Raw genomic sequence first — 15,959 nt, 5'->3', positions numbered from 1 at the left:
GTTGGCCAGCATCTCAAGCTCCTCGCACTCACGTATTTCGGCCTCTCGTTTCTTCTGTCGGATAATACGTCTCTCTTCCTTTTTCAGCTCTCTGTAGCGATCCCACATGGCTCGCGTTGCGCCCGATCGCAGCGTGGCTCTATAGGCGGCATCCTTTCTTTCTGCGGCAGCATGACATTCCTCGTCGTACCAATTGTTTTTTCGGGCTCGCCGGAATCCGATTTCTTCTTCGGCGGCGGTACGTAGTGAACGAGAAATGTTGCTCCATTGCTCGCGCATGCCGGTTTGTTGGGCAGTGCTCTCCGAGAGCAGGAGTGAGAGTCGAGTGGCGAATCTTCTGGCTGTCTGTTGTGATTGCAGCTTTTCGATGTCGAACATTCTTTGCGTAGGTAGATGTACGTTTTTTGCTGCACAGAGGCGGGTGCGCAGCTTGGCTGCAACAAGGTAATGATCCGAGTCGATGTTGGGCCCTCGGATCGTACGTACATCTAATACACTAGAAGCGTGTCTTCCATCTATCACAACATGATCGATCTGGTTTCGCGTTTTTCGATCAGGAGACAGCCAGGTAGCTTGGTGTATCTTTTTATGCTGGAATCTGGTGCTGCAGACTACCATGTTTCGGGCCCCGGCGAAGTCGATCAGCCTCTGTCCGTTACCGGATGTTTCGTTGTGCAGGCTGAATTTTCCGACTGTGGGACCAAAAATTCCCGCCTTGCCCACCCTGGCGTTGAAGTCGCCAAGCACGATTTTTATGTCGTGGCGGGGGCAGCGCTCATAGGAGCGTTCCAGGCGCTCATAGAAGGAATCTTTGGTCGCATCGTCCTTCTCTTCCGTCGGGGCGTGGGCGCAAATTAGCGAGATGTTAAAAAGTCGCGCTTTGATGCGGATTATTGCGAGACGCTCGTCCACCGGAGTGAACGACAGTACTTGGCGACGAAGTCTCTCTCCCACAACAAATCCGACACCGAATTTGCGCTCCTTTACATGGCAGCTGTAGTAGACGTCGCAAGGTCCTATAGTTTTCTTACCTTGCCCCGTCCATCGCATCTCTTGGATGGCAGTGATGTCAGCCTTTACTCTCACGAGGACATCAACCAGCCGGGCAGAGGCACCTTCCCCATTAAGGGACCGGACATTCCAGGTGCATGCCCTCAAATCATATTCCTTATTTCGTTTGCAGGGGTCGTCATCAGTAAAGGCAGTTCTCATCCGAGGCTTTGTAATTCTTTTCATTGGGGGGGATTTTTAAGTGGCGGGTCCCAAACCCAGCGCACAACCAGCTATCCTGGAATGCTTCGCCTTCTCACGTTAGCTCACTCCCGAACGGGTGTTCGGGAGCTACCCAGAGGATACGTGGGCTAATCCCGGCAAACATATTACAATAGAGAAAACTAGAAAACACAAAAGTGTTAGGCCGCCACTGTCAAAATTAATTCGAATACTGTCCAATACTTTTACCATTGCTGTCAAGCAGCTAAAAAAGTTAATAAATTCTTTTAACTTTTTTTGATTTTACTTTATAATTATTTTGATAATTATCCTATCGAAAATAATAGCAAAAAGCTTCCTGAGAAATTTTAAATTCTTGGACAGTGGCTTCATCATTTCCATGATTTTATCGACGTACCTAACCTTCGACGCTCATATTAGCAACACGGAAACATGGGCACCACCGCTTTGCTATTGCATTCGATACTGCATTGAGTCTATAAATTCCACATATGTTTTTGGCCGCTTACTCCAACTTCTCACCTTGGTTGTAGTGGTATTGAAAAATTTATCAAATTTAATTTTTTCATTGATCCGATGAAATATGGGCTGGTAGTGTCACTTACGGAGCGAACAAATTTGGCGGACTATCGGTTTGGACTAAGTAGGCAATTGAGCAGTAAAGTCCTCTCTCGTCGAACAAAACTAACACTCTACAAGACTCTCATCATGCCCGTCCTAACGTATGGCGCAGAAGCTTGGACGATGACAACATCCGATGAAGCGACGCTTGGAGTGTTCGAGAGAAAGATTCTGCGTAAGATTTTTGGACCTTTGCACGTTGGCAACGGCGAATATCGTAGACGATGGAACGATGAGCTGTATGAGCTTTACGACGGCATAGACATAGCGCAGCGAATAAAGATCCAACGGCTTCGTTGGCTGGGTCATGTCGTCCGAATGAATAACGCTCCGGCTTTGAAAGTATTCGATGCGGTACCAGCTGGTGGAGGAGGAAGGCCTCCTCTGCGTTGGAAAGATCAGGTGGAGAAGGACTTGGCTTCACTTGGTGTATCCAATTGGCGCCGGTTAGCACGAGAAAGAAACGACTGGCGCGCTTTGTTATACTCGGCCAAAATCGCGTAAGCGGTTATCGCGCCAATTAAGAAGAAGAAGATCGGTTTGGCGAACACATCTAAAATTTGTATTGTGAATGGCGAATGAACTTATCCGCCTCTGTGGAGCCGGAAGTTAACCCTCTTCGTCATAAGAAATCACTTCAATATGAGGGGGCTGCCCACCGCATTGTAAGTATTTAGTGCAGTTAATCCATTCGAAGAAACATGAATACTTTTAAGCAAATTATGTGTTTTACATATGTATGTACTTACATATTTGCATTTGTAGATTTATAACGAACTTTCGGCCAAGTAAGGACGCATTTGTGCTGGACAAAATTAGGATAAATTTCATTGCCGCCAGCCATCATTCAAAATGTCAATGCTAGAATTGTGTTGTATGCTAAGATTATTTGCTTGCAGTTACCAACAAACTGTCGGGAAGGAATTTCAATTCACAGTTTTGTTTACTTTAAAGGAGATGCTGGCCATTTTAGAAAGTGAAATTTGCAGTGTCTTAATAAGCACATAAATGACCGAACAAGAGAAGCAACAGGCAAGGAACAAATATTTCTCTAGATCAGGTATGGTTGCGCTGATGGAACGTATATTACGATTTATGCTCCTACTGCCCCTAGAAGGCAAGCAGCTGATGTTTTGTAGGCGGATGAATTATTTAATAAATATAAAATCATTTACTTTGTGTGTGATTGCATTATATTTCGCTGAAAATTCACAACCAGCGATTGTTCATGAGTTCGAACACCTTAACTCGTATAGTAACGCGAGACACGTGTGAGGTGGTCATCAAAAGACTGCAACTGAAAATAATTATCTGACCGTAGCATCCGTCGCATACTGAAAAATTATCTCAAAGTCAAAGATTATAAGATTCAAAAGGCGCATAATTTCACATCAAAGCAGCAACAAGTCAGACTTGAGAGAGCAAAGGAGTTGCTTCGGTCAATTTCCGAAAATTGTGTTTTCTAACGAGACAATTTTTTCAAATTGAGCAATTCGTTAACTCCCACAACGAAAGGGGTTTATTTGACCGGCCTTCCATACGCGAATTTGAGTCATCGATTAGCCACCAAGAGGCACCGCAGATGGGCGATTTCCAATGGTTTTCATCGAGCCTGGCGTCAAGGTAAATGCGAAATATTATCAGAAAAGTATTCTGGAGTTTACTTTGAAGCCGTGAGCAGCCCAACATTTCGGTCGCAGACCATGGACGTTTCAACAGGACTTGGGATCGCCTCACAAATCTCGAGTGAAACAAGAATGACTTAAAAAAACGTTCCGAAGCTCATAACGTCCACACAATAGATCTCAAACTCACCAGTCGCGAACCCGATGGATTATTCCCTTTAGACCATTTTGGAGAGCAAGGTCCGAAATAAAAGATTCATCAGTTTTGAGGAGCTAAAAAAGCCATCGTCCGCGATTGGGCCAAAATAGCTACAAGTCACATTCGCGTAGCTTTCGTTTCTGGACCGTCTCAAGGCCATAGTCCAGGCAAAAGGTGGTCATATCGAACAAAAGTACTCTGATTCTTAATTTTATATTATTTTCACGCATTTTTACTTTGAATTGAATAAAAGCAATTTTCCAAACTAAATTTATGGCCTTTTTAACTGGTTGCACTTCGATTGCAGGTTCACAAAAAATAAATAAAAATCAGAAATTAAATTCATTCACTTCATAAAATATTAAACTTAACATTACTTCACGTATTCAACTATTTTTGATTTCATTTTCATTAGCTGTGGTTCTTAATTCTAAATCCATGTTTTGTATTTGAGATCCAGCTTCTTTTGCTTCATTTCCAACTCCTCCTTTTTCCTTTTATTTCCAAAAATTTTAGTTCAGGCTGTTTAGCTCGTACATTTTTTTAGTATAATATAACTAGCCCTTTTTTTAATTTAGATTGAGATATTATTAATTATATTACTATATACATAAGTTTAGAGTGTACAGGGTGCGCCATCTTTTATGTCGGTATGTAAACGTTGAATAACTTTGTTATTTACCAACCGATCGACTTCAACATATGTACATGTTTTCGATACGTCAATTCAGTACAATTTCAACCATGGATCGCTTTACACCGAAACAACGCGCTGAAATAGTGACGCTATACATCGAAAATAGTCGTTCTATTGTTCTAACCCAACGCGCAGATTGCAAAAAGTATCGCGGCAAACAGGCACCGTCTGACAATACTATTCGTCGTTTGATGTCGTGCCGAAATCGACGCTATAAAACCCGAAATGCTTGACAAAGTGATGACAAACGCAGAAAAAAGATCGCAGTTTGTGGTTGCTAATAAAGGTGGCCAGCCACTTGATTGTAATTGTATTCAAAAAACAAGTTTTAATAAATTGTAAATAACCAAAACAAATAAGACAATTGTTGTAGACAAATCAGTTGTTTTTTTCTTCAAAGTTATTCAATGTTTTCTTACTGACATGAAAGATGGCGAACCCTGTACTTACGTCCTTTCAATTTGTTTAATGCGAACAGAATAAGGTGGCAAACACAGTGCACGCTGAGACGAAGACGAAGACGAAGCTGAAGAGAAATTGCTTGCGTTGCGAGTAAGCGAATAGGTTGCACAGTGCAAGACGAATAGGTTGCGCTTTTGTTATGTTAGTCGCAATGGATTCCTCATCAGATGATGACCTACTGATTGAGCAAAGCTTATATTTTAAATTAAAACGTATAAAAGTAAATAAAAAAGTACACCCTATAAATTTGGGTAGAGAAGCATTTGGTGAATTTCATCATTTGTATGATGAGCTGCGCCACAATGAAAAGAAATTTGTGGAATATACCAGAATGACAATTAGCACATTTGATTATATTCTATTTAAATTGAGCCACTTATTATTAAAAATTGGACTAATTTTAATAAAACGCCAATTAACATATATGTGCTGAAAGGCTAATTGTGACGTTAAGGTAAAAAATAATTTTAAATATATTTAGTTTTATGCCTTTTATTGATTATTACTTCTCATTTAATTACTTGTTTATCGACTGTCTTAACTTAATTAACATGCCAAAGCATAAACAGAACAAACCACGAACCAAAAACCACGGTAACTAGCAAGCGATTCGTCTTCAAATTCAGTACAGCAGCGTTTGAAGCTGATTGCTTGCGTTTCGTCTTCATCTTCGTCTTCGTCTTCGTCACAGCGCGCACTATGCGTACGAACGAGCGAATTCATACGATTTGTTCTGCACTGTTTTTCGTCTTCAGCTTCGTCTTCATCTTCGTCTTCGTCTCAGCGTGCACTGTGTTTGCAACCTAAGCAGTAGCCAAATTTTGACAGTAATGACGAAGCGAATGTGGTTTTTTCTCCAATGGCAATACAGAAAACTCATTTTCGACACTCGTTCACCATTTTGTAGCGAATTCGCTGCTTACAATTCGAGATTGCTAAATTCGCTTCGCTAGCCATAATACACAGATCATGAGATATGGCTTAATAAATGCAACTAGCGGAAAACATTCAGATGTTTTTTTTCACCTAATAAATGCATACAAATCACAGTATTTTACGCACCTCGCAATTGAGAGAACTTCAAAGAGAAAACTACAATAAATAAACAGCACTTAAGCTGAATAAGGAATAATGAAAGATTTCCTATATAATTCGTATAGAACACAATACTATGAAAAACATATCTATTCAGGCATACTCGTATATTCTTACTTATACATATGTACAAATGTTTATTGTTGCTCTACGTTTATGTGCTACGTTTGGTTAGATTGTGTCTACCCGTAGCTCAAATACAGATAAAAGTACAAATCGACAGATTTCATAAATGTGCATTTTTATTTGATAGCTCACAGCGTCACTACGTGAATCCAAACACAAATCGCCTTAGTTCGATTGTATGGCATTTCCTGCAAAGCTCAATGTTGCTGGTACGCACACACATGCATATATACAAATATACTTAACAACCTATAGTCATAGCCACTGTATGTCGCGTGGTGCGTAAAGTACTCAAATGTTGTACGTTGGGGATCGCTAGACATGTCAAATGGCAGCTGGCGATTTACTGTCAAGGACAAAGGGGCTTTTAATAGAGACACAAAAAATTTTATATTTTAATACAAATGGCCTGTTATCGTCAACGAGGCAGGCAATGTCGACCGAGTAAGGGCGGGATAACCCTAACACCCTGGCGCTGAGCAAATGCTCTCGGTAAAAATTCCTGCCGCAAACTTGCTGAAAGGCAAGGACTTAGGGCTGACAGCCCCATTTCACGTAAAAAACAATAAGTCATGACACCTTCACAAAAGTTTAGAAAAACTTTATTCAGATAAAGAAATTTAAATCAGCTTCCAATCTACGTTGGGTGCGCAATTGGATGAACTTAGTCCAAATCATGCTGTAGAGGAATGGAAAGCGGTAGCAAAGAGAATATCTAGTTCGGCCAAGGAGGTGCTTGGCTACTTACCGAAACAATCCAAAAAAATAATGGTTTGATGATGAATGTAAAGAGCTTATTAGCACCAAAAATGAAAGCTGGCGCAACTTTATAACGAGCGGCACCCGCAGAGCGCGAGCGGAATATGTTTCAAAGAGATCGGCAGCTAGAAAAGTTACAAATAAAAAGAATAAAGGATCCATCAAAAATAAAATTAAATGCAGAGTGTACCGCGGCTCAGTTTTATCGGAAAATTAGAAACCAAACGACAGTATTTCAGCCTAGAATAAATATTTGCTTATCTGAAAATGGTGATATACCTATTACAAACTGACCAAGAAATCTTAGAAAGATGGCGACAACATTTTGACAATCTTATAAATAATAAGAATCAAGAAGAGCATTCACCTTGGGGGCCTATAGCTACAGCTGAAAACATCATCCCTCCTCCAGAATTTGACGAAATTATCGTGGCCCTTAAAAAGCTTCGAAATGGAAAGGCAAGCGGCGAAGACTCTATAGCGGCTGAACTCCTGAAAGAAGGTGGTGAGGAGTTACATATAGTAAGTGTCTCCACCATTTAATAATAGACGCATGGGAAAAGAATCCATACCATCTGATTGGCTAGGATGCATAATCTTCCCAGTACACAAAAAAGGTGATAAAAGAGTATGCGATAATTATCGTGGTATCTCACTGCTTAACACGGCCTACAAGCTCTTTACAAATGTTCTCTATGAACGAATCAACGAATATGCTGAAAGAATAATTGAAAACTACCAATGCGGATTTCGTAGAGGCAAGTCTACAATCGACCAATGTTTTATTCTTAGCCAAATGTTTGAAAATCACTATGAATACGGGCTAGATTTTCACTGTTTGTTCATTGACTTTAAACAAGCCTTCGACAGTGTTAAACGAGATAGGATCCAGCACATATTGCTTATTCTTGGAATATCTGCCAAACTAATAAGGCTCGTTAGCGCAACGCTCACAAACACACAAGCAAAAGTGATCATTCAAGGAAAGCTCACACAGTCGTTCCCTATTGAAACAGGTGTAAAACAAGGTGATGCCCTATCAACAGTCATATTCAATTTGATGCTGCACTTTGCCGTAAGGGAAGTCAACAAAGGTGGTACCTAGATAACTAAAACAACCCAAATATGTGCCTATGCAAATGACACCGCTATTCTCTCAAGAAATAGGAATGACTAAAAAGAAATTTTCTTAAAAATTAACAAAATTGCGAACGATATTGGCATTTTTGTAAACGAGGGCAAAACCAAATATCTGTTGAAATCGAGGCAGCCTGCACAGATGCCTTGTTCGCATGGAAAGAAAAATTTTAAGAAAGATCTTTGGCCCAATAAGAATGGATGATGGTACCTATAGAATCCGATTGAACTCTGAACTGAACGATCTAACTCAGAACGAGACAGCTGTGCATTTTGTTAAAGCGCAGCGCATAAGATGTCTACGTCATGTGATCCGTATGTCTGTTGAGTGTACCGTGAAGAAAGCCTTGACAGGAAAGCTAATAGGCGTGAAGGCCAAAGGCAGACCGAGGAACAGTTGGATAGATGCAGTGAAACACGATCTTAAGAAGCTGGGAATACGTAACTACGAAGCAACAGCACAAGATATACCGCTTTGGAGGAGCATTTTGAAGCTTTGACGCACCCCGGGTTGTAACGCTATGAAAGAAGAAAAATAAATGACCTCTTAAATTTTTCTTATTCATCGGCAATACCGATACGTCGTTCAAGGGTTATGATGGTGAAATTCGAAACGTCAAGAAATGATTAAAAATTACAATTGAAAATCTGAGTCAATGCTTATACTTTGAAGGTGTTTAGGTCGGCCGTAGTATTCGCACCAGGCAGTCTACGCAGTCTATGGAGAATAAATTTGTGCCAGTGAGGCGAAGTACGGGTCGAAGTACCGAGAACATCACTGCGGGACGTGCTTCAGTTCAAAATGAGCCAATTCACACCATTCCGTACAATTAACGTAAATTGACAATTTCTGATTCCACACTATTCTTGCACACGAATTTTCCATAAATATTTTGGTCTACACCTTTACTACCTCAAATTACACTAGGAAGCAGAAAGTCTTCTGATAATTTGAAGTGCTGAGCTGCTACTCCCATCGAACTCCGTTACGTCCCTATTGAGACACCTTTTCAATATTTTATGGTTCTTTTTGACTTCCACTTACACTTTGTATTTTTGTACGACCATGGACGGCTTAGTAGCTCATAAACTACCGTAGAAACTAATGCAGGCAGCGAAATCAAATCGCCTTAGAGAGTAATATCTGCCGCCAGGTCATAGACCAAACGCCTACAAAGTGGCACTCACCTATGGCTTATAAAATAAAAATGCTACATTTTGTAACGGAGATGTAAGCATATATACGTTCATATATATACGTAAGCATATTGATGTGACCTTGAGTATTTTAGCTTTACACATTTGCTGATTTTTAAGACATAATTTATGTAACATAACCTGTATCCAATAAAGCCTTGTTAGGGCTCAGTCTGCCTAGAAAGTTATTTTTGTAAGTTTTTTATATTAGATTGGGGACTAAGTTCGTAGCGTTTTTACCGCAGACTTTTATTTAAAAACAACAATTATATCAATAAGATCAATAAGCTAATCAGTTATACAGGTTGGGCCAAATAAGACCTACTAATGTTAAGCACAAATAACTTTTTTATTTTTTGACATATTTATTTTTCTCTATTTGTAGGTTATAATTGAATTGTTGGAAATTTATTATGAAACCCTACAGTACAACACAACGCGTTAAAATTATCGAGTTTTTCTATTCTTGTCAACGATCAATTGTTTTAACGCAGCGTAAATATCGGCAACATTTTAATTTGATGTAGGATGAAGTGCATTTCCATTTAAATGGTTATGTCAACAAACAAAACTGTAGATTGTGGGGCTCTGAAAATCCAAGGGCAACACACCAACATCAGTTGCACTCATCTAAATGTACTGTTTGGTGCGGTGTTATGGCCACTAGAGTTATCGGCCCATATTTCTTCGAAAATGAGGATGAAACGCCGGAATCGATTTCAGGAGCTTCTTACTGAACATAGATTGAAAACTTTTTGCGGCCAATGGCGGAGCAGTATCCTAATTTGTGGTTTCAACAAGATGGAGCAACTGCACATACTGCTGGGTAAACTATGGACCTGCTGCGTGAAATTTTTGGCGAACGTCTGATTTACAAAAATTCAGATTTCCCTTGGCCCCCTCGTTCGCCAGATTTGACTGCGCCCGACTTCTTTTTATGGGGATATTTAAAAGGCAAAGTGTATCTTAATAAACCAGAGACTATTAGACAGCTGAAGCAAAATATTCGGGACGAAATACTGAGCCTTCAACCAGAAACATTATGTGGTGTAATGGAAAACGCGTTAAAAAGAGCCAATTTTCGTATCGAGCAAAATGGTGGACATTTGTCTGATGTAATATTTCATACATAATTTCCATGAAATATATTCAATGTATAAAAACAATTAACCAAAATAAATGATTATTGCAAAAGTTATTTGTGTTTAACATTAGTAGGTATTATTTGGCCCACCCTGTATACTCGCTGTTGCTGTTTACAACCTCTTTCCACATCTCGACCAATTTGTTGATGCCGTTCCGCCAAAAATCGCCTGGTCTGGTGTCAAAGAATTTGTTGAGACAGTTTTCAAGGAGCTCGTGGAGTGCAGCTTTGACGACTTGTGCAACATGGACCTGACGTTGTCGAGAAAGAGTTTGGCTTTTTATGGTTTGGTCATGTCGATCAGGTCTTTTCGGTCGATTAGTCTCATTCACGCGGCTTAGATGGGCAATGTAGAGCTCCTTGTTGACCGTGACATTCTTTTCGAGCATTTTCCAGTGAACCATTTCCTCCCAGTCCCACCAAACACTTATCATGATCTTCTTTGGATGAAGACCCGGTTTGACTCTCGGCTTTGGCGTATCTCCTGGAGACACCCACCCCTTTCTTTCCTTCATATTGATGCACAGGCCTCATTTCATATCTCCCGTGGCAATTCAGTACAAAAAGCGCTGTTTATGACCGAGTGTTGCTCGATGGCGGACGAGATGCTGAGAAACAATTTGAAGCCGACTTTCTTTGTTTTTTTCGTTGAGCTCGTGAGACACCCAAGCTCCCAATTTTTCAGTAAATCCCATTGAATGAAGGTGATTTAGAATAGTTTTATGGTCGCAGCTCATTTTTTCCACCAAATCACGACTGGTTTGACGACCGTTCTCCTTCAAAAGTGATTTGAGATCTTCAACGAATTCAGAAGATCTTCCGCTTATTTATTTGCGATCTGATTAATGGTGATTGTACAGCAAAAAAGGAGACTATTGTGAATGGACCGCTGGAATGTACTTGGGAGATTCCAGCTAAACGTCAAATTGCTGGATACTTCCGAGTACGTGAAACCTATGCGCATTCTTACCGGATGATAGCAGTAGGATAGCGGATTTGCTTTTTTGTTTTTGCAATTAGATCGTTTCAATGCTAAAGTGGCCTGCGTTTTTGTTGTTGTTCCATTTGTTTGTTTACATTTCGATTGAAATTTCTACACTCAACCCAACAAATTGCAAAAGCAAAATTCGTGCAAAAAAGAAAAACTTGGAAATTTTGGTTTTGCTCGGTTTGAATAAAATGAAACGTCCGACTGCTGGCTACAGAATTGTCAAATGCTTAAGTTCTTTTTAGTTCAAAAACATTATGCAGGATTACTTAAATCTAAACTCAGTCAATATGTTGTCCTTGGATCACGCCTACGAATGCAGAAAAAATTGTCATTCGCCAGCACTCGACAAGCCCAGATATATGTATGTGCTTGTGCAAGTTGACTACAACAGAAATGCTGACCTTTTTACGGCACTTTCCTTTTTTATCTCCTCCTTCAAAATTTCGATGCTTCAAAATTTGTGTAAGCTTACTTGCTGCCAAACCGCGCGGGATATGGGTTTTATTGCTTTTCGTTGTTGGCTCACGCTATCGTTTATTGCCCCCTTTGTTCTAGTTGAGCGCTGTGCTGAGATTCACAAAGCTATTCATGTCTCATAGCCAGACACATTCTAAATCAAGCTGCCATAACGAAATGCTTTTAATACCATTTCAGAGCGGTTTGTCATGAGGCAGAGTATCCAGCAGGCTCTTAGTTGGGGCGCTGCCCATTATTCGGTTTATTTCTTAATTTAATGTTGCTTTTTGACATTAATATAGATGATTGTTGTTGTCCAGTACTTGGTTTTTTTCTTGGAAATTTTTTTTGTCTCACACTGCATATTACATGAATAGACATTTGCGTTAAGCGCTAAGAAGCTTTGTAAAAGTATCCTATAATACGAGTATAGGACAAATGCACATATTTAGTTACTCACCAGTCATAAAGGATAAACGTCGCATCGCTGGAAATGGATGATGGCCCGATGTATCCAATATATCCAGCTGATAGATTTCATTACGTATACGATAAAGCTTTCGATGGAAATCTTCAATGGTTGGGGTGTATGCCTCGTCGTAGCGATTGCCCAGAAATCGTGCCACAATTGATGATTTTCCCACACGTGAAGACCTGAAAAGGTGAAGGCATCCGAAAATAAGTTTGCAAAGTTGGCATAAAAGTGTACAAAAGCAGCGAAAACAAATAATAAAATCAACAGTAACTTCTTTTGAGTGGATTTGTTAGAGCTTATTATTAAAGGAGCATTAATTATAGCTAATCACTTCACTTAAAGATGTGAAGTGCTGGCTGCCATGGCTGTCGGGTGTTTTTATAAACGCTTATTTTCATGTTTAATTCTAACTAAACAGCAAAATTTAATAATTACCTCAACGCTGACTCTAATTCCAACGTAAGCACCAAATTTATTTAGAACTCCATCGTTTATTAACCACCTTCTTAAGCACCGAAGAACTCCACCAACGCAAACGAGTATTTAGAAACAATGCACAAAACAACATTGAAGGTGATGATTGCGACTTTATTTAGACGGACGCAACTAAATCTGACAACAGCACCACATTTGCTTTGACGAAAAAAAAAAAAAACAGGTTTACCATTTTTCTTGCATATTTTGCCATTTTACCGTTATTGTATACTAAAATGTGCATTCCGAATGGGGACTGAATTCATCAAATGTAGTGAGAGCCACATAAAGGGCACTCCTTTAATATTAGAAATTACCAGCCTGCCCATACAAAGTAAGAACCATATAAAAATAATGTGACTACCTGGATACGTTGGCATTTACAGCAACGAAATTGCAGACAAAAAAGCGAAATAAGCATCCAAATAACCACTGCTGTTGTGCGACTAATTTACGGATAAAGATATCCACAATGTTGTCCAGATTCTCACTACAATATTAGAGGATTAAATCCATTGCATGCTACCAGCATCTCATGTAAAACATAGGGATGTTTGTGCGCCTTATGATAGCCCACCCAATCGGTTCACATACACAGCCTTTGTAATTTTAGACAATAAACTTTCTAATTATCTCGGAGAGAATAATGACAAAAGCTTTTAAATTATTTTTAAATTTATTTCTCTTTCTGGCTTAATTATCTAATTATATAATATAAAAAATATTGTAATAAATCTGGCAGCGGTTGGTAGGTATCGGCATAGTTCATTTTCAACCACCTTTTTTTTAATTAATTAATAAGGAAGATAAGAAAAATGCTTGTGCTTGTGGAACAATGAGCATAGGAGTACAGTGAAACTTCGATATAATAAATATAGAGGGATTGGACGAATGCTTTGTTATATTTATTGCATATTAGCACAAGGACCGGAAGTGCTCGGAGGCTGGACTGGTTAGAGGCGGAGATGAAATAAGAGCAGAAGTAATATAACATAAAAGGAAACGAAAGGTGAGACAACGTTGATTAGAGGCATATAAGCTAGTCTAGCGTAAGTGCGCTAACCTTCCAGAGGTTGTGGGTTCGAATCCTACGTAATGCACGTTCCTCGCACTTTTCCAAACTTACCTACTTTCCTAGTTTCTCACACAAAAAAATAATAATTCATTCGTCAACCCCAACAACCGTATCCTTCCAATCCTTACTCCCGCACAAAAAAGTCAGCGCATTACTTGCATTGTGGCTGCTAAAACAAGCAAAAAACAAAACGAAACAGACACAGTTGCACCTTGCAACAGTGGCACCAGCAACAGGAAGCGGACAATTGTGGTAATAGCGCAGACACACCAAATCTGTTCGATCCTTCTGGCAGAAAAATGTGAAACACAGTTGGTGCTCCAAATAGTAAAGAAGGCGTTGTTCCTAAGCAACGACAGGTGGGCATTCCCACTATTTAGGACTGATAGCGCCAACTTAATCGCCTACCCTATCAGAAATCAAATAGATTAACGAAACCAACGCAAAACTGAGTCTTGTCGAAGCCCTATGCTCCCGAGTGGAGTGAACAAAGAAAAAATAATAATAAAAGGCCAAGAATTGGAAGTTGTAACAAAAAAAAGAGGCCATATTAGAGGCCGAGAAGCCCTAGAAACGGAAATCACCGGAGACGTGATAGCAAGAACCGGAAGTGTGTCAAAACGGAGATTAATAAAACGCGAGAGTGAATAGAAACAAAGATGATGAGAACCAGAAATTACTTCTGATGGAACAGAGCAAAGACTTTGTTGAAAGAGGAGTGAAAGTGATAAGAAATAGGACAGATTAAAGGCGTGGTTCGACTATGAACGGACATTCTTCTTCTTGATTGGCGCGATAACTGGTTACGCGATTTTGGTCGAGCTTAACAAAGCGTGCCAGCCATTTCCTTCTCAGCCCAACCAGCGCTGGACACACCAAGTGTCCAGGACAGGTTGGACACACCAAGTGAAGCCAAGTTCATCTCCATCTCTTTCCAACGCAGAAGAGGTTTCTTCTTCCTCTGCTATCACCAGCTGGTACTGCATTTAATACTTTCAGAGCCTGAGCGTTTGTATCCATTCGGACGACATGACCCAGCCAACGAAACCGCTGGATCTTTATTCGCTACTATATGTCTAAGTCATCGTGAAGATCATACAGCTCATCGTTTCATCGCCTGCGATACTTTCCGTCGCCGTCGCTTAAGTGCAAAATTCTTTCGCTGAATCTTTCTCTCAAACATTCCAAAGAACGCTTCATCCTGCAAGCTTTTGCGCCATACGATAGAACGGGAATGATGAGAGTCTTATAAGAGTTAGTTCTGTTCGTTGAGAGAGTACTTTACTACACAATCGCCTACTTAGTCCAAAGTAACACTTGTTGGCAAGAGATATTCTCTTTTGTATTTCAAGGCTGTCATTGTTATCGGTGTTAATGCTGGTTTCTAGATAACCGAAGTCTCTTAAAACCTCGAAATCATAACTGGGAACACTGACGTGGGTGCCGATACGCGAGTGTGCCGACTTTTTGCTTGATGACAGGCGGTGCTTCGTTTCGATCTCGTTCACCATCAGTCCCATTCACTTTGCTTCTTTATCCATTTTGGAAAAGGCAGGACTAACAGCGCTGTTGAGACCAATGATGTCGATGATATTATTAGTATACGCCTACAATTGTACGCTCAAAAACGAATATTACCAGAAACGAAAGTGGGAATTAAGCGGAAGTGACCAGAGGCTAAGCTGATTAGAGGGTTAGATGGATTAGAAGGCGAAGTCACTGTGAACGGAAATGAAAATGAGACCGCAGTGAGCAGAGGGAGAGTTAGTTGAACGCAGATGTGGTTAGAAATGGAGATTGGCAAAAAGTGGAGGTGACTGGAAGTGGAGATGATAGGAATAGGAAATGACCAGGGATGGGCGGAAGTGGAAATTAAGGGGAAGTGCGCATAAACAGGCCTGATAAGAAATTTCCAAATTTGAAAAAAAAAAAATTTGATTTGCCATTAATGATTAAATACAAGTTTTAAATTGCTGCAAAGCACACTGAACAGGTGTTAGTGGAGCAAAACCGTTTTTGCATTTATTCCCTAAAATATAAAAATCTATAAACCAAATTTAACTGTTTAGAGTGATTTAAATACAATTTTATAGTTTAGAGATCAAACAAATTGAAGAAGATCAAATTATAATTGGTGTAAAAATATTCTGTGATTTTAGTTTGTTTATACAAATTCAACCGCCTCGCTTCGAA

The 15,959-nt window shown here is 39.9% G+C and overlaps 1 protein-coding gene across 1 annotated transcript in view; it reads right to left on the bottom strand.

The window, feature by feature from the left end:
- Positions 1–15,959, bottom strand: part of LOC128861261 (GTP-binding protein Rhes) — a 44,237-nt gene that overhangs the window by 15,048 nt on the left and 13,230 nt on the right. The window contains exon 2 of the mRNA XM_054099253.1: positions 12,203–12,396. Within this exon, the coding sequence (XP_053955228.1) occupies positions 12,203–12,396 (194 nt within the window). The remainder of the gene's footprint in view (positions 1–12,202; positions 12,397–15,959) is intronic.

Source organism: Anastrepha ludens, chromosome 4, assembly GCF_028408465.1.
Source record: "Anastrepha ludens isolate Willacy chromosome 4, idAnaLude1.1, whole genome shotgun sequence".
Classification (NCBI taxonomy): Eukaryota; Metazoa; Arthropoda; class Insecta; order Diptera; family Tephritidae; genus Anastrepha; species Anastrepha ludens.
The sequence above is the reverse complement of the archived record's forward strand: the minus strand, read 5'-3'. Positions and strand labels throughout refer to the sequence as shown.